Source organism: Primulina tabacum, chromosome 12 (genome assembly GCF_025594145.1).
Source record: "Primulina tabacum isolate GXHZ01 chromosome 12, ASM2559414v2, whole genome shotgun sequence".
In the NCBI taxonomy this organism is placed as follows: domain Eukaryota; kingdom Viridiplantae; phylum Streptophyta; class Magnoliopsida; order Lamiales; family Gesneriaceae; genus Primulina; species Primulina tabacum.
Window position 1 is genome coordinate 31782879 of NC_134561.1, and position 18382 is coordinate 31801260.

At 37.8% G+C, this 18382-nt stretch overlaps 1 protein-coding gene across 4 annotated transcripts; it reads left to right on the forward strand.

Annotated features, from left to right (window-relative positions):
• Positions 1-630: 630 nt before the first annotated feature.
• Positions 631-3570, forward strand: LOC142521123 (superoxide dismutase [Fe] 3, chloroplastic). Of its 4 annotated transcripts, none has more exons than XM_075624326.1 (9): positions 631-731; positions 855-1022; positions 1169-1261; positions 1534-1725; positions 1966-2137; positions 2686-2759; positions 2859-2885; positions 2965-2988; positions 3094-3570. In XM_075624326.1, the coding sequence occupies exons 2-9, from the start codon at positions 912-914 to the stop codon at positions 3217-3219; spliced, it is 819 nt and encodes a 272-aa protein (XP_075480441.1). In that variant the 5' UTR covers positions 631-731; positions 855-911; the 3' UTR covers positions 3220-3570. The 4 variants fall into 4 exon arrangements, with proteins under 4 accessions (XP_075480441.1, XP_075480440.1, XP_075480442.1 ...); XM_075624325.1 differs by having other exon boundaries at positions 637-731; positions 849-1022; XM_075624327.1 differs by having other exon boundaries at positions 639-699; positions 849-1022.
• Positions 3571-18382: the final 14812 nt, after the last annotated feature.

The following is an 18382-nucleotide window of genomic DNA, read 5'->3' on the forward strand; positions in this document are numbered from 1 at the left end:
TCTGCGTCAGGAAACATCTTTTGTGACTGCGTGGTTAGGCTGTGAGGAGCAGTTTGTAAAACCCAGTGGATATAACCCGACGACACTCCGGTCAAAGAGGTAGATAGTTCAATTTATTATACGGAAGCATGATGGACCATTTATATATATAAAAAATCGATTTTTTGAGTATGGTATATAGGCTGGAAACCTTGCATAGCTGCATGTCTTGGGGCTATATGTCTTTAAGAACATGCTCGATAGGTCTAACAATGCCACATACTATATTTGAAGAAATAAGGGTATTCTTTTTAGAAAATAGGATAGTTAAAACTAAGTTATGAAGGGATGAGTAGTAAAAAAAAAACTGAAAAGGAAGTTGGGTACTTTTAAATAAGTTGCCCAACAAAAAAAAGCATGTTTTAAGGCATATTGACCATGTTATTTTAAAATATATTTAATAATATAAGAGGTAACTTTATCATATTTGGTGATATTTATACTGTATATTTAGTAATAAATTAGATTTATAATTTAGATATTTATTTTTTAATTTTAATTATGATTAAGAATGTCTGATAATGATTTAACAAATATTTAACATTTTTTAACGTGGTATAATTGTAAAAACAAATAAAAATTGCAATTTTGACCGCTACTCACAGGGTTTCAAAAACTCAAACTTCGAACTGTTGATCCTTTGAAAAAACATAGTTAAAGGTGAGTAAATTAACGGTTTGGATTCATCTCAGGTACGTGGGATTTCGAGTAGCACTCAGCGTGTTTGTGGAATTGCCTGATAGAGTTTTCTTGTTGCTGTGTTTCTCATTATCATTTCGCAGTTGATATAATTCCATCTTATCTTCAAGTTTCAGGTGCCCATTAAGGTATTTCAGTTCTGGGATTGTGTGCATTCGGTTTTCGGACAAGAAATGAACTCGATTCCTTGTGGTAGCATTAACTGCGTTTCTAGCTATAGTGTTCTTGCTTCCACCCACGTGTTGTTGAAGAATCCGAAGACTTCCATCAAGCTATCTGAACTGGTAGGTTACCATGAATCAAGTTGAGATTTTTTTTTACTTACTAGCAGTTGGTCGCGGTGTGAGATACTGTGCGGCAGAATGTTGAATTTTTGTATTATAGAGTATTATTCTGTGGGTGAATGTTTGGTTCTTATGATTTGACGCAGGGATGGAAACAAAGGAAAGGTTGTGAGCCTAAGGAGCGCAGGAAATCAAGCATTGTTTGTTATTATGGCCTGAAAAGACCGCCTTATAAACTTGTGAGATTTGCTACCCTTACTAGCTTTCTTGTGTTCAAATCTTATTGCTGGATACAGGAAATTAGATACATATAGAAATTGTTTATGCTTCAACAAATGATAAATGCTTCTATGTTTTTCTAATTTAATATTTCACATGAACAAATCACGGTTGGTGAGTGAATCTTGATTGTAAAAGTTGGCAATGGCTTAACATTTGTCATTCGCCACGTGATTGTAGTGGATTGCCTAGCTCAGTCGTCCAGTTGATAATTTTTTTCTTACATTTTTAGGATGCTCTGGAGCCATACATGAGTCGGAGAACAATAGAGGTACACTGGGGTGCTCATCATAATGGTTATGTGGAAGCGCTTAACAAACAGCTTGAGAAGAATGGCGTACTTTATGGATGTACCATAAATGAGCTCATCAAAGTAACTTATAACAATGGCAACCCCTTACCAGAATTCAGTAATGCGGCTCAGGTAAATCATCGACATTGATTTATATTTCAATTATTTGCTTTCTCTAGTTATGACCCTAGTAAAAAAGTTAACTTTGTAATTGTTGGTTGTGGTGTCCTCACAAGGTAAGATGCTTGCTTCCATTTTTTAACTAAATAAATGTTTATACAATTTTTATGGTGTGCCATTTATTTTTTTCATTCAAGTAAACCGTGTTTCTTTCTATCTAGTTTTATTAACCTCATGATGTTGACATATTAGGTCTGGAATCATGATTTCTTCTGGGAAACCATGGAACCTGGAGGGGGTGGCATGCCAACACTGGGCCTACTTCAGCAGATTGAGAAGGATTTTACTTCATTCGCTAATTTCAAAGAAAAGTTTGTGCAAGCAGCACTCACGTTGTTTGGGTCTGGCTGGGTTTGGTTAGTCTGTAAGTCTTGTTTAGTCTTGTTAAGTTATGCTTAGATGGGATTGGTAAGGATGTCTTTGATCAAGATGTTACAAGTTGGTTGCAATTTTCTCATCTGCAAATTAAATTAAATATGGATAAAAATAGTTGAACGTTTGGTTTCGTGTTACTGTACACGGGAAATTTTGGTCCAAAAATAAAAGGAGAATGTTGCCTGCTAGAGTTTAATTAGATTATTATCTCATGGCTATGATGAAATATAAATAAAATACGATTTTAGACAATTGCAGGGGAATATTTATCAGTGGGTTTTTACAAAGTCCACAATCACATCTGCCTGTTTGCAAGGACTGGGCTTTCATACGTTTGTTTATTTGTTATATATCCAGTTTAGAATTTTAAGCTCAAAATTTCTACTGTGTGTTGATTATGACATAAAAAATGAATTGTAAATTCATCATAGAGGAAAATGGAACACAATTTTTACGTGACTAAATGTAATTTATTTATTTTTCGAACTCAAAACTCACCTCTTCTCTTTTGTACCTTTCTTGTTTACCTTGCTGCAGTGAAGAGGGAGCAAAGATGCCTTGCAATTTTGAAAACATCAAATGCCATCAATCCTTTAGTGTGGAATGACATTGTAAGAAACATTATTATATTTCTGATTTTATATTGACCATTTTGTTCTTGGACATTTCGATTCTTATCAGTACTGCATTGATATATCTTAACCTTGCAGCCGATCATCGGTTTGGATTTGTGGGAGGTATGAACATTGATTTATTTTACTACACTTTTCTCCTCTACATTGCGGTATATTGATTTTCTTCCCACTGGCTTTGCAGCATGCTTATTATCTGGATTTCAAGGTATACTGGTGGCATTCACGTTCTCAAAATTTGATCTCTCAACATCTCTTCCCATATAACGTGTCCTAATGTATTGTTTTTTCTTTTATGATGTTATTTGAACAGAACGATAAACCAAAATACGTGAACACGTTCATGAATCACCTTGTATCTTGGAATGCAGCTGCAGCACGCTTGGCTCGTGCCCAAGCCTTTGTAAACTTGGGCGAACCTAAGATCCCAGTTGCATAAAACTCCCTTCCTATCTTCCTTCCCCCATCCGCCAAACCGTATCATCCATTCCCTCAGCAAAATGACTTCCACATTGCTTTGTTCTCCAACTGAGACCGTAACCACAGAACGAATCATGCTAAGACAGAACGATGCTATGATATTCAACGGATCTTTAAACAGCATCGATGGGAAAGACTATACTCCGATGACGGGTGATATAGCTGACATAGGATGCGAGAAGTCTGTTGTCATATAATGTAGAATATGAGAAGCAAACTAAAATTGTATTTGGGTACCACAGATCATGCTGTTGTGTTTTGTTAAGACCTACATTGAGTTGTCTTGTTAAGATATTAAGTCATTTTGTAATTCAAATAGTGTTAATGTGGAGACCGGGCTTGTAGCCCAATGGTTTCACCCCTTGCCGGATTAACCGGTTCTCGGGGTTCGATCCTCCCTCCTCACGTGTGTTGTAATAAAAAAAAGAAAAAAGTGTTAATGTGTTTTCTTCCCTCACTGCTTTCCATAAATTATGTAGATTAGGGTGGTCAAATGCGGTAATTTATTATCCTCTCGTTATAGATCTTTGTCATCTCATCCTACGAGTCAAATATTTCAGTCGTCTCAAAAAATTCCTACGAGCCAAGTGATACAAAAATATGAGATATGTTATTTATATATATCCTACAATTTATTATATTTATATTAAAATGTTTTAAATTATCTAATCTTACATGTCAAGTGATTGCCTAATACTATCTAACTATTAGGCTCCGTTTGGTACGTGTGATGTGATAAGTAAATGGTTAGTAATTAGAGTGATTAAAAAATGAGATATATGCATTAATAGTATGGTGGGATAAATAACATGGTGTTTGGTATGATTTTAAAATGATGGATTGATTTTGTAAATTTTATTGCAATAACTAAAATACCCCAAGTGTTAATTAAATATATATTCTTAAAATAATTGGATAGATAATTAAATATTTATAATTATAATTTACATTTATTAAAATTAATTTAAATATAATTTATTAAAAATAAATTTGTAAATATGCATTTACTTTAATAAGTAAAATAGAAATAATATTTTGAATGTTAATTTTAAATAAAGTCTAGTAATAATTACAATATTATTGTTTTTTAAAATAATTATAAATATTCTAAAATAATTTGTAGATAATTAAATATTTATAATTATAATTTACATTTATTAAAATTTATTTAAATATATTTATTAGAAATATATTTGAAAATATTACGGTAATCATTAAACAAAATCAATTATAATTTAATAAATATTTATTTTCATAAAAGAATTAATTAACAAGATTAGAAATTTATAAAAATCTAATTTAATATAGATTTGCATTACAATTTATTTTCTTTAAAATGATCGAAAATAATAAAATATATGAAATTAATTTATAAAAAAAATATAATAAAAATTTAAATATTATATTAATTTATCATTATCACTATTCAAGAATTATACATTATCACATCTTTAAGGAGAGATATTTAATCACACAAATAACATAAATAGTGAGGGCTTTCAATCATAATCAAGGGCCTCCATGCTAAATTAAAAATGAACCAAACATGAGATAAGTCATGACTACCAAACATAGCCTTAGTTTATAATTTTTATTCTACAATAAAAAATTTGTCGTTGCAGAAAAAAAATTTAAAACAAAATTGAATTTCTTCGATTTTGAAATAACAATATAGTTTATTTTTCAAACTCAACAAAAAATTGTCGAAGAAGAAAATTATAATTTTGGTAATGTTTCATCATAGTACTGGTGTCGAACAAAATTGACATAGTTATAGCAGATCTTTGCTGACATTCCTACAAGAGAAGATTTCAAATAATCATGTGTTTTAACAAAAATGTATTATTTATGTGCTATAAATTTCTTTTTATCGTGTTGGGCATTATAAATTGAATTTAATGTTATTTCAATATTTGAGTTTTCGTATTTGGGGTCATATTAATTATATATCTTTTGTATGCCCAACACGATAAAATGAAATATTAATTGGTATTAATTTATTCAACTATGGCATTAAATATTTAAAATAAATATAAAATAAATGAGTAATTTTTTGGGCTAAAATAATTAAATTACAAAGACCAGTTAAATAATGAAGCCCAATTAAATAATACAAGCTCATAGCTGATCAAATTTTCAAACCGATCGCAAGGCGGTGAAAAAGGAGGAGATCGTGGGAGGAAAGATATGGAGATCGTGGGATGAAAAGCATAAGAAACGTGAATCATGGAAGAGTGGGAGAACCGCATGGCTACTGGAAAGAAAAGGAGATCGGCAAACACAAGAACAACACACAACTCTCTGTACAGACAAATCTGCAAAAAGCTCTCTGCTAATTTTCATTCTTCAAGCATTAGTTTCACGCTTTCCAGTAATTGTTCTAGCATTTTAGGTCTTCTTGTTTGAGGCCTCAGCAATAATTTATTATAGTTTTCATGTTTTGATCAATTCCTACAGTTTTTGTAAATTCAAAATTATGTTAGGGGTTTATTTCCATCAATTTCCAATAGTTTTCTTCGTTTTGGCGTCATAGTTGTTTTAAGAGACTAGAACTGACGGTCGAATTTAGAATTCGTGTCGCTTAAATATTTAGAAGTTAGATTTTATTTTTTTTCACACAAGTTTGTGCAACTTCGCACCTGGCACGCCCGCAAATCTCAAATATTGTGCAAACAATTTTTGGCACGCCCAGTGGGACCCCGCTATGCCGCCAAGGAGAAAAGAAAACGTCAATCAGGAGAGTGGGGAGTCTCTGGCTAATCAAGAGGGAACTCAGGTTCCACAGTCAGAGCAACATACTGTTGAACCACAGGCCGAAGAAGTAGATCTGCAGATTCCTACTACATACGATCAAGTTTCAAACAGGGTGATGAAAGAATTGACTGCCATAAAGATTGAAGAAATCTCAGTGGCATTATCTAAAGCAATGTTTGACTGTTTGAAGACTCTACTGAGTAAACCGAATCAGTTTACCCGAGGGGAGCAAAATACCACTATCAAAGAGACTAGTCAGGGAAGCAACCAAGTCCATGAATTCGACCAGGGAGTTGGAAACTCAAGGGCTGGCGATCCTCGCCGCCCGGAGTACACTCTCCCAAATCAACCAGAAAGAAGGTATACACCACCTCACAAGAGAGAAGAAACCTTAGGAGGAAGAGCTCAGTCATATTCACGTGCTCATGGATTGGGGAACTCAAAACAATAGATTGCTCAAGTCTATAGCGTGACAAATCTTCTGTATCAACCAGAAGCCTATGAGGATATGTCACACATAGATTATCAGGGAATTGATGGAAGTTTCCAAGGATGGAATGCTGGTTACAGCACAGGGGCTCAGACTCGGGGGACAAACCATTTTCACCATCAGCTCCCCAATAGAAATGCAGCAATGATTGACCCTGATGTGGTGAGGGAAACTGTTCAAGAGCTGTATGGTCCGGCTTTGAGACAAATAATCCGCCCGGAGTTGCACAAACCATATCCAGACTATATAGACGTGAATAACCCATATCCAAGGGGTTATAGAGTTCATGATTTCAACCTATTCTCTGGAGAGGACGGCCAGTCGAGCATGGAACATATAGCCACATTCACCATCCAGTGCGGGGAACTAGCCAACTTGGAGAACTTCAACAATTTAAAGTTGCGGCTATTCCCGAATTCTCTCACTGGGACTACATTTGCTTGGCATGCCTCACTCCCCAGAAATTCAGTGATGAGTTGGCAAGAGATGGAAAGACAATTTCACATTCAATTCTAAGAACAGAGCCAGAAGTGTGTATTGCTGATTTGTCCAGAGTCACCCAAAAGAAAGGAGAATATGTAGAGTCTTTTATCGACATGTTCAAAAAGATGAAGAATAGGTGCAAGGTATTCCTACCTGAGACCGAGTTCGTGAAGATGTCACAAAAGGGGCTGGATTTTGAATTAAGGAAGAAATTCCAAGGTATGGAGTTCAGGGACTTCTTCGAGCTTGCTGCCAAAGTTGCTGAATACGAAGAACTGTTGCGGGAAGAGTCATACAAAAAGAGAACTGCTATGGGATCTTATTATCAGGAGGTGGAAGATGTGGCTTTGGCAGAAATTCGATCAGCTAGTTCTTGCACAATTCCCCTGCTAAAAAAGAAGCCGACAGAACTTGAAAGAAGAACAGCTCCCAACTCCCCAAAGATATGCAATATACATTTGATGTGTCAAAGACCGAAGAAGTTTTGGATTTCTTAGTAAAAGAAAAATTCATCACCTTTCCACCTGATCATAGAATGCCACCCACTGAAGAGCTGAAAGGTCGAGAGTATTGTAAGTACCACAACTCCTACAATCATGCTACTAAATCTTGCTGGGCTTTCAAGAACATTTTGCAGGACAGAATTAACAAGTGAGTCGTGAAGTTCCCTAACAAACAAGAGTCTATGGCTTTGGATGATGATCCTTTTCCCCCCAGTAGCCTTGGTTAATGTGAATGTGACAGATTTGAGGGATCTTCTCAATGAGAAAGGAAGCCAATCTTTTGCTGTGAAAGACCGAATAATTAAGAAATGCTGGGTCCCGAAGGGTCAGTTGTTCGAAGCTAACAAGAGGCATATTGATGATTGAGCAAGAACAGTTCAGCAGCGTTTCCACAGAGATGTTGGTGAATCCGCGGCCTATAGGCCGAGGAACCAACGTTTCTTCGAGAAGCCAGTGCCTGAGAGTCAACGGTTCAGAGGGGAGTCATCTTGCAATCAATACCAAAGATACTCGAGTAAGAGAGATACATATGGAGTGGAGCCGCGACGGATGGAAATCAAGAAAAAGTCAGGTGACCAAGATAGAGAGCAGCGTGTGGATGGAATATGTGAGAACCCTGGATTTTCCGATCCGAAGCAAATCATGTAAGAAATTAGAACTTGAAATTTAACTCAAACTAAGCTTAACAACTTTCATTCTAACTATAAAACTTGAATATTAACTTAGATTTTCAGTAAATTTAACTCGAGAAAATAGCTTCAAAGTTCGAGGATTAGCTCAACGAGAGGCCGAGCTGCAAATAGCCGCATCCATTGAAGAGTTGCCACGGGAGGAGTAAAACCCCAGCTCAAGGACTCGATCTTTTAGCTCAAAGAAGCTCAACCAAGCTTGTCTTAACAAGACCAAAAAGGGAGCTAAAAGATGAGCCAAGGAAGTGGACAAACTTATTATGCAAGAAATGACCTTTGAGATAATCCATGAAGGAGCTAAGAGAGGAGCTAGGAGACCAGGACACATTTATGGTGCAAGGAATGACTCTTGGTGCTTGGCATATCTTTGACCACCATTGTGATCACCATTAAATCATTGCTTGGGCTCCAAGTGGTCGACCAAAGGGGGTAAGGAAAAGCCACACTCTCTATCTATAAATAGCACTCAAGACTTGAGAGAAAAACACACCACCAAGCCATCAAAAATTTCGGCCCTCACCCCTACTCAAACCTCTCTAAAATTTCGGCCAAGCTAAGCAAGGAAGAGGAAGGAATTTTCGTGCTGTCAAGTGCTGAGATCCTGCGTCAAAGTGCTGCTCAATCAAAGATAGCATTTGCTAAGGTTACGTCGAAGTGCTGCTCAATTTTCGAGATGAAACTTTGTACAAGAATTTGCAAATTCTATAAGTGGGCTTTTGATATATATTCGTTTGTATTTTTAAACTTGAATATGTATATCATGACATGCATATATGTGTTTTTACAGTTTCGAAACAATGATGTCTGTCTGTTTAAAATTTCGATCGATTATGTGTTTCTTCTATGCTTCGAAATTCGTTGATTCCGCTGAATTCGTTTGAAACTCTGATATCTGAAAGTTCTGATACGTTCTGTCTAAAACACTCTGAATTCTGTGATTGCATTGTTACGATTCGAATTTGAAATGGGACGAGAATTGTAGTTCTGTCTGGCTTTCATTGGTAGGTATAAAACCATGTTCTGTTCTGGCCCCCATTGATGGGTATAAAACCATGTTTTGGCCTCACTCCTTAGAGGACTAACATATTAGGGACAATTTGACTATGGAAATGAGATGAGTAACATTGTTATGTTTGTTCTGAAATGATCTGATTTGTTTCTGAATTATTCTGAGTCATCTGGTAACTTCTGTCTTATATTCGTTTCGTTCTTGTTATGATAAGTTAAGGGTATTAAGTTTTGAAAGTCTGTTAAAAGAACATTTTAAGAAAATTAAGTTCTATATGTAAATCCCTCACTTGCTGAGTGTTTCCCAAAACACTCGCCCCTTACAAAATTCAGATAAAAGCGAGGAGCAATTGAATGAGGAAGAGCAAGATGCTTTTTGGGGATGGTGATCAAAGATCGAGATCAAGATTTGGAATTTTATTACACTCACCCCTTACAAAATTCAGATAAAAGCGAGGAGCAATTGAATGAGGAAGAGCAAGATGCTTTTTGGGGATGGTGATCAAAGATCGAGATCAAGATTTGGAATTTTATTCTCTTTTTGTTTCCATCTTAGAAAACTCGGATGTAATGTTTATTCCATTGTCATTGTAAAAGACAATATTATTTTATGAAAAAGACTGGTTTGTTTTGATACGAGGCTTAATTTTTTTCAAGTAATTAAACAATGCCGAATGTCACTGATGCTTCGGACACGGGGCGTGACATTTAAGTGGTATCAGAGCCGTCATTTTCATAATCCCGCTGGGATTTTGATAGACAAATTTGACGAAGTCAAATTTTGGCAAAAGCCTAGTGCATCTCAATTTGAGTCCAACTTTCATCTGTTCGTTAAATCCAACTTTCATCTGTTTCCTAAATTTCGAATAGACTTCAAAAATCTATCCCTTCAATTGCTTCGCAATTCTTAGTATCAAAATTTTTCCACGACAACTTTGTTTCTATTATTTGTGCCTTTCTATCATTTATACGATTCTGATGCTTTACCTTGATTTTTATCCTAGGAAATGGATGCTCCACGTACTCGCGCTCAGGCTGCCCTTCGCATGCGCCAGCTTACGATAGATAACTAGGATAGAGAGATTGCGACTTTGAAGGCACAACTGGCTAAGGAAAAATTGGAAAATCAGGAGCTTAGTGAGATCCGACACATACTTGAGACTGACGTACAGTGATTGACTCATCATTTGGACTTGGCCGAGAGCCAACTTCTACAGATACCGACTGATTCAGCTCGCATCGCGCGCTTAGCTTCACTCAACAGGTATTTGATAGAGAGTAGAGGTAGAGCGAGGACGTGCTACTCGGGCCCGTCAGTGCCAGGAGGAGTTCAACGCCAAACAGGATCGGTACATTTCGAAGCTCCACGACACTATGGAAAGACTTCAAGATCAGAATAACTACCTGCATCTGGTGATAGAGAACATGGAGGAAGAGGAGGAAGCGCCGATGGAGGTGGCCGGTAACGACAGCAGCAGTGACAGTGACAGTGGAGATATGATCAACTAGATTAGTATCAGGATTGTAATAAAAATTATGATGGAGAAAGTACTAAGTGTATCACCTTATTTCTAAATGAAAATTCTATTATCTTTAAATTATTGCATTTACATATCAAAATTGATAAAGTATCTTATAAATATGTCTATAAGAAATTAAATTCTTTTAACTTTTATAAGAAAGCAATCATGGATCCTCAAAGCATTATAACTGAACTTGAGGCGGAGATTAAAATATTGAAAGAAAAAAATGAAAAACTCGAGAGAGATAACTACCAGTTGGATGGGAATCACGTATGCATGATGGAGGATCTTCGTGAGGCAAGAGTGGAAGAGAAAAGACTGCGCGACGACGTTAGGCGCTATGCTGCCTACCACCTAGAGTCTGAGCGACAACACGAAATCACCAAGAAAGAATTGAACAAAGCTCAGGATAGGATTTTGACACTCCAAATCCGGGATGAGAGCCTTCTCAAAACATAGCACCGTCTTCATGAACGGATAGAAGAACAAGAAATCAATGAGAAAGTGAACCAATCAACAATACAGGGGCTTCAGGAGCAAGTAAACAACCTTGACCATCACAACACACAGTTGCAAAATCATATTGATCAGCTACAAAATAACATGATCAATATGGAAGAGCTCTTAGAGGAACTCGAAGCTAACCAAGAAGAAGATCCTATTGAAGAAGAAGAAATTAATGAGGCGGTAGGAGACGGTGAAGTTATAGACGAGTAGGAAGAGAACTTTAGATTAGGCATCGATTGTATCTAGAATTGTTTGATTAATCATTTGTTTTGAAACTTTTGATTAATCATTTTTTTTTGAAACTTTTGATTGTATGAACTTTTGATTAGGCATCGATTGTATCTAGAATTGTTTGATTAAAAATTATTTTAATTTTTACATTATGGCAAATAAATTGATAAAATACATGTTTATAGGAGATGGCAGGTAGGACACCCAGAAATAATCGAAACAACAGAAGAGTTAATCAAAACGAGGATGAAAATCCACCGCCACCACCGAGAGTAAATCTCAGTCAAGAAGATATGATGGCAATAGCTACTATTGTAGCCGCGACATTGCGAGGGTTCGTGAACCCATTGGCTAACGCCATCCAACCACCCCAAGAACCACAACTGCGTGGAATTAAATACCATTATGAATCCCTCAGGAGGAACCGAGTTCCAACTTTCGATGGAAACCCGGACCCGGAAGTCAGTCATAACTGGCTCAAAAATGTCGAATCACAACTACACCTTCTGGAAGTGCCTGAAGAATTGAGAGTAGAGGTTGTAACACCGTTTCTAGAGGACAGAGCATGAAAGTGGTGGGAGACTGTCACCATCTCTAGCCGAAGTGGAAGAAATCACATGGCAGATTTTTAAGAAAGAATTTTTGAAACAATACTACCCAGCCGAATTTCGTCTGCAGAAGTTGAACGAATTTGAAAACTTCAAGCAGACCGCATACATGACAGTAATGGAATACACTTCAAGATTCAACGATCTGGGAACTTATATCCCAACAATCATGTCTGATGAAACATTGAAAATGCATCGCTTTAAGAAAGGACAGAGCAGCCGGATTCAGTCGGCTTTAGCAGTATTCAAGCCGAATAATTTTGCTGATCTGATGGGCGCAGCAATGTGCGCGGAAATAGATATCAAGCGCCGTGAAGAGGAAAATAGGAACAAGAGACCGTTGGTCAGCCAACCTGCTCAAAATGGTCCCAAATTCAAGAAGCCGAATCATTCAAGTGGCTCTCCGAGAGGAAATTTTAACAGTGCTGGTAATACCAAAGGGAAGTGGTGCGATACATGCCGACAGAAGCATATTGGAGAATGTTATCGGAAAACAGGTGCTTGTTTCAAATGCGGTAAAGTGGGTCACTGGATTAAGGACTGTCCAGACAACAAAGACAAAGGGACGGGACCCAACAAACCAAACGAAAACAAGACTAATGCTCGGGTGTATGCAATAACTCAGGAGGAAGCTGATAACACCAACGAAGTGGTGGCAGGTACTATCTTACTCAATGAAATACCTGCATATACTTTTGTTTGATTGTGGTGCTACGCACTCATTTGTGTCTAGAAGATTTGCTAAGAAGCTTAAACTTGAGCATGATATTCTTAGTGAACCGTTAAGAGTGGCAACACCGGCGAGCAAAATAATTGAGACCCACAAAGTGTATCGAAATTGTAAAATTTGTATCAGCAAACAAACTTTTGAAGTGGAATTGATTCAACTCAATATGGTTGAGTTTGACATCATTCTTGGAATGGACTGGTTAGCTAAAAACCATGCCATAGTAGACTGTCAAAAGAAAGATATTAGACTTCAGACTCCGACTAAAGAGGAAGTGATCTATCACGGAAAATCCAAAGAAAGAAAATCTCTGTTATCGGCCTCTCAAGTCTGGAAGGCCATAAAAGAAGGAGAAGAAATTTATCTGGCAATGATCGATGAGATCAAAGTAGAAGAGGTCCAAAGTTGGAAGATATTCCAATTGTCCAAGAATTTCCAGATGTTTTTCCCGAGGAGTTACTGGGTGAGATACCCGATAGGGAAGTAGAATTTGAAATCAATTTGGTCCCTGGTGCTGCACCAATCTCAAAGGCACCATACCGAATGGCTCCAGCTGAATTAAAGGAGTTAAAGGAACAACTTCGGGAATTACTGGATAAGAAGCAGGTTCGCCCCAGTGCATCTCCGTGGGGAGCCCCAGTGCTGTTCGTAAAGAAAAAGGACGGAAGCATGAGGCTATGCATTGACTACCGGGAGTTTAACAAGATCACCATAAAGAACAAGTACCCACTCCCAAGAATAGACGATCTTTTTGATCAGCTAAAAGGAGCCAGAGTTTTCTCAAAACTCGATCTAAGATCTGGTTATCATCAGCTGAAAGTCAAAACTAAGGATATCCCTAAAACTGCTTTTAGGACGAGATATGGACATTATGAATTTACAGTAATGCCTTTTGGTCTAACAAATGCTCCTGCTGCATTCATGGACCTGATTCGAGTGTTCAAACCATATCTCGACAAGTTTGTGGTCGTTTTTATAGATGATATCTTGCTATATTCACCAAGTGAAGAAGAACGCCAAGAACATTTGCCTAAGAAAGTGGAAGCAATTAAGGACTGGCCTCAACCAAAAAAAGTAACCGAGATAAGAAGTTTTCTTGGTTTAGCTGGCTACTATAGAAAATTTGTGGAAGGATTTTCTTCGATAGCCATTCCTCTTACCAAACTGACTCAAAAGAATTCAAAATTCATTTGGAATGAAGCATGTGAGAAAAGTTTTGAAACCCTGAAGACCAAACTCGCATCCACATCAGTTCTAATTCTTCCAGAGGATGGAAAGAACTTCACAGTGTACAGTGACGCTTCAAAGGGAGGGTTAGGGTGTGTACTTATGAAAGAAGGTCAGGTAATTGCTTATGCTTCACGACAGTTAAAACCGTATGAGCAGAATCACCCCACTCATGACATGGAGTTAGCTGCAGTTGTGTTTGCGCTAAAAAACTGGAGGCACTACCTTTATGGAGTGAAATGTGAAGTATTTACTGATCATCAGAGCCTCAAGTACATTTTCACCAAAAAAGAATTAAACATGAGGCAAAGAAGGTGGATGGAACTTCTTAAGGATTATGATTTGGTAATCAATTATCATCCAGGAAAGGCGAATAAGGTGGCAGATGCATTGAGACGAAGGAATTTTGGAAAAGTAAGCTTATCTTCACTATCAGCGCAACCAGGACTTCAAGAAACCATCAAACTGAAGCAGAACCAAGACACCTCCATCCTTAAAATTAAAGAACAGATCTAAGAAGGAAAAGTTCCAGAATTTCAAATTGATGAGAATGGTATTCTTGGATAAAAGGACGGTTGTTTGTACCCAATATCGATGGGATTCGAGAAGAAGTAATGGCCGAGGCACACAAATCGAGATTTTCAGTGCATCCAAGAAGCACCAAAATGTACAGAGACCTGAAAAATAATTACTGGTGGAACGGAATGAAGAAAGACGTGGCTGTCTTTGTTTCCAAGTGCCTAACCTATCAACAAGTCAAGGCAGAACACCAACGGCCTGGAGGACTTTTACAGCCATTGGAAATACCAAAATGGAAGTGGGATAACATCTCCATGGATTTTGTAGTAGGACTACCAAGATCAAGGCAAGGTCACGATGGGATCTGGGTAATTATTGATAGATTGACCAAGTCTGCACATTTCTTGCCGGTGCGGATGAATTACAACCTGGATAAGCTAGCTACCTTGTATATGGACAACATAGTGAGACTACACGGAGTCCCATTAAGTATACTGTCTGACAGAGATCCAAGATTTTGGAAAAGTTTTCAAAAGGCTATGGGAACTAAGGTCACTCTCATCACGGCTTATCATCCACAAACTGATGGCCAAACCGAGAGAACAATTCAAACCCTCGAAGACATGCTGAGGGCATGTGCTCTGGATTTTCCTGGAAATTGGAGCGAACAGTTACCCCTGATAGAATTTGCCTATAACAACAGCTATCACAGTAGCATCGAGATGGCTCCGTATGAGGCTCTGTATGGCCGAAAGTGTAGGTCGCCTCTATATTGGGATGAAGTCGGAGAAAAAGCTATTACCGGACCAGAGCTTGTTCAGTTAACCGTTGACAAAGTAGTCATAATCAAGGAAAGACTCAAGGCAGCCCAGGATAGACAAAAGAGTTGGGCCGATTTGAAGAGAAGACCGTTGGAATTGGAGATCGGAGAAAAATCTTATATCAAGGTCTCTCCTATGAAGGGAGTGGTTCGGTTCAGTAAATCCGGAAAGTTAAATCCGAGATATGTGGGACCGTTCGAGATATTGGAAAAGGTGGGAACATTAGCCTATCGTCTAGCTTTGTCGCCAGATATGTCCAGAATTCACAATGTTTTCCGCATCTCACAATTGAGGAAATATGTCCCAGACCCGAGTCATGTACTCAAGGTTGCACCACTAATGATTGAAGGAAATCTCAATGAAGAACTCAAATACGAAGAAGTCCCTATCCGAATAGTGGACACAATAGACCAAGTGTTGAGACATCGGACAATCCCTTATGTCAAAGTACAGTGGTCAAATCATGCTGAAAGGGAGGCCACTTGGGAGCTTGAAGAAAAAATGCGCTCACAATACCCTTATTTGTTCACAAGCTCCAGCTGATCCATGTTTCGAGAACGAAACTTTCAATAAGGAGGGAGAGATGTGAGAACCCGGGATTTTCCGATCCGAAGCAAATCATGTAAGAAATTCAAACTTGAAATTTAACTCAAACTAAGCTTAACAACTTTCATTCTAACTATAAAACTTGAATATTAACTTAGATTTTCAGTAAATTTAACTCGAGAAAATAGCTTCAAAGTTCGAGGATTAGCTGAACGAGAGGCCGAGTTGCAAATAGCCGCATCCATTGAAGAGTTGCCACGGGAGGAATAAAACCCCAGCTCAAGGACTCGATCTTTTAGCTCAAAGAAGCTCAACCAAGCTTGTCTTAACAAGACCAAAAAGGGAGCTAAAAGATGAGCCAAGGAAGTGGACAAACTTATTATGCAAGAAATGACCTTTGAGATAATCCATGAAGGAGCTAAGAGAGGAGCTAGGAGACCAGGACACATTTATGGTGCAAGGAATGACTCTTGGTGCTTGGCATATCTTTGACCACCATTATGATCACCATTAAATCATTGCTTGTGCTCCAAGTGGTCGACAAAAAGGGGTAAGGAAAAGCCACACTCTCCATCTATAAATAGCACTCAAGACTTGAGAGAAAAACACACCACCAAGCCATCAAAAATTTCGGCCCTCACCCCTACTCAAACCTCTCTAAAATTTCGGCCAAGCTAAGCAAGGAAGAGGAAGGAATTTTCGTGCAGTTAAGTGCTGAGATCCTGTGTTGAAGTGCTGCTCAATCGAAGAGAGCATTTGCTAAGGTTACGTCGAAGTGCTGCTCAATTTTCGAGAGAAAACTTTGTACAAGTATATGCAAATTCTGTAAGTGAGCTTTTGATATATATTCGTTTGTATTTTTAAACTTGAATATGTATATCATGACATGAATATATATGTGTGTCTTCAGTTTCGAAACAACGATGTCTGTCTGTTTAAAATTTTTATCGACTATGTGTTTCTTCTATGCTTCAAAATTCGTTGATTCCGCTGAATTCGTTTGAAACTCTGATATCTGAAAGTTCGGATACGTTCTGTCTGAAACACTCTGAATTCTGTGATTGCACTGTTACGATTTGAATTTGAAATGGGACGAGAATTGTAGTTCTGTCTGGCCCCCCATTGGTGGGTATAAAACCATGTTCTGTTCTGGCCCCAATTGGTGGGTGGGTATAAAATCATGTTCTGGTCTCACCCCTTAGAGGAATAACATATTGAGGACAATTTGACAATGGAAATGAGATGAGTAACATTGTTATGTTTTTTCTGGAATGATCTGATTTGTTTCTGAATTATTCTGAGTCATCTGGTAACTTCTGTCTTCTATTCGTTTCGTTCATGTTATGATAAGTTAAGGGTATTAAGTTTTGAAATTCTGTTAAAAGAACGTTTTAAGAAAACTAAGTTCTATATGTAACGATTGGAAATCGATCGATCCCCCACTTGCTGAGTGTTTCCCAAAACACTCACCCCTTACAAATTTCAGATAAAAGTGAGGAGCAATTGAATGAGGAAGAGAAAGATGCTTTTTGGGGATGGTGAATCAAAGATCGAGATCAAGATTCGGAATTTTATTCTCTTTTTGTTTCCATCTTAGAAAGCTCAGATGTAATGTTTATTTCATTGTCATTGTAAAAAACAATATTATTTTATGAAAAAGACTGGTTCGTTTTGATACAAGGCTTAATTGTTTTCAGGTAATTAAACAATGCCGAATGTCACCGACGCTTCGGACACGGGGCATGATAAAATCTCAGAAGGAAAACTGATTAAGGGCAGGGGAGCAAAGCCCAGGTATGTACTCCCAGCCAGAGGCGAGTTCAGTCAGTCTTGGAGAGTGGCCCAACACAAAAAGTTCCCTAGGCCACTTACTAGGACTCAAAAGAGACCACTGTTGAGAGAAAGAGCTATTGCAAGGAGAGAAGAGTCTGCTAAGCTGAGAAATGAACCCACAATTGATATTCCATTCACCAAGGATCAAGTGGGGAGTAGGTCTAAGTTTGGAAGATCGGCTGAAGATAAGTTAGTGGACGATGATATTGATTTGTTAAGTGAGGAGGACGATCAAGGAAGAAAAACAATCAATTTTTGTGTTGGAGAATTCCACATCACAGTAGATTGTGCCACAGGGGTGGTAATACTACCAGAGAGGTTTAAAATGATAGAAGAAGAGAATGGGGAGTTGATGCCCAAGGAATCAGCGCAAAAGGAAGAACATGCAAATAAACTCCCTGAAGGGAGTTCAAGAGTGATTATAAAGGAGGGCCACCCAAATAATCCTAAACAGGTGATACTTGAGAAGCCTACACCGGCCATGACTAAGCACATAAGGCCTTTGTACATCAAGGTCCATGTCAATGGGAAACCAGTGTCTAGGGTCTTGATTGACAATGGCTCAGCTGTGAATGTTCTTCCAGTAAGGATGTTAAGAAATCTGGGCAAAACTGAAGAAGATTTAATCCCTGCTGAGGTTTCTGTTACTGCGT

What these genes read in the sequence shown, in the direction of transcription:
- LOC142521123 (XM_075624326.1), top strand. Translation starts at nt 912, where the DNA reads ATGAACTCGATTCCTTGTGGTAGCATTAACTGCGTTTCTAGCTATAGT. An exon ending in AATTCAGTAATGCGGCTCAG is followed by an intron (nt 1,726 to 1,965) that starts GTAAATCATCGA and finishes TTGACATATTAG; the next exon opens with GTCTGGAATCATGATTTCTT. An exon ending in TCGGTTTGGATTTGTGGGAG is followed by an intron (nt 2,886 to 2,964) that starts GTATGAACATTG and finishes CTGGCTTTGCAG; the next exon opens with CATGCTTATTATCTGGATTT.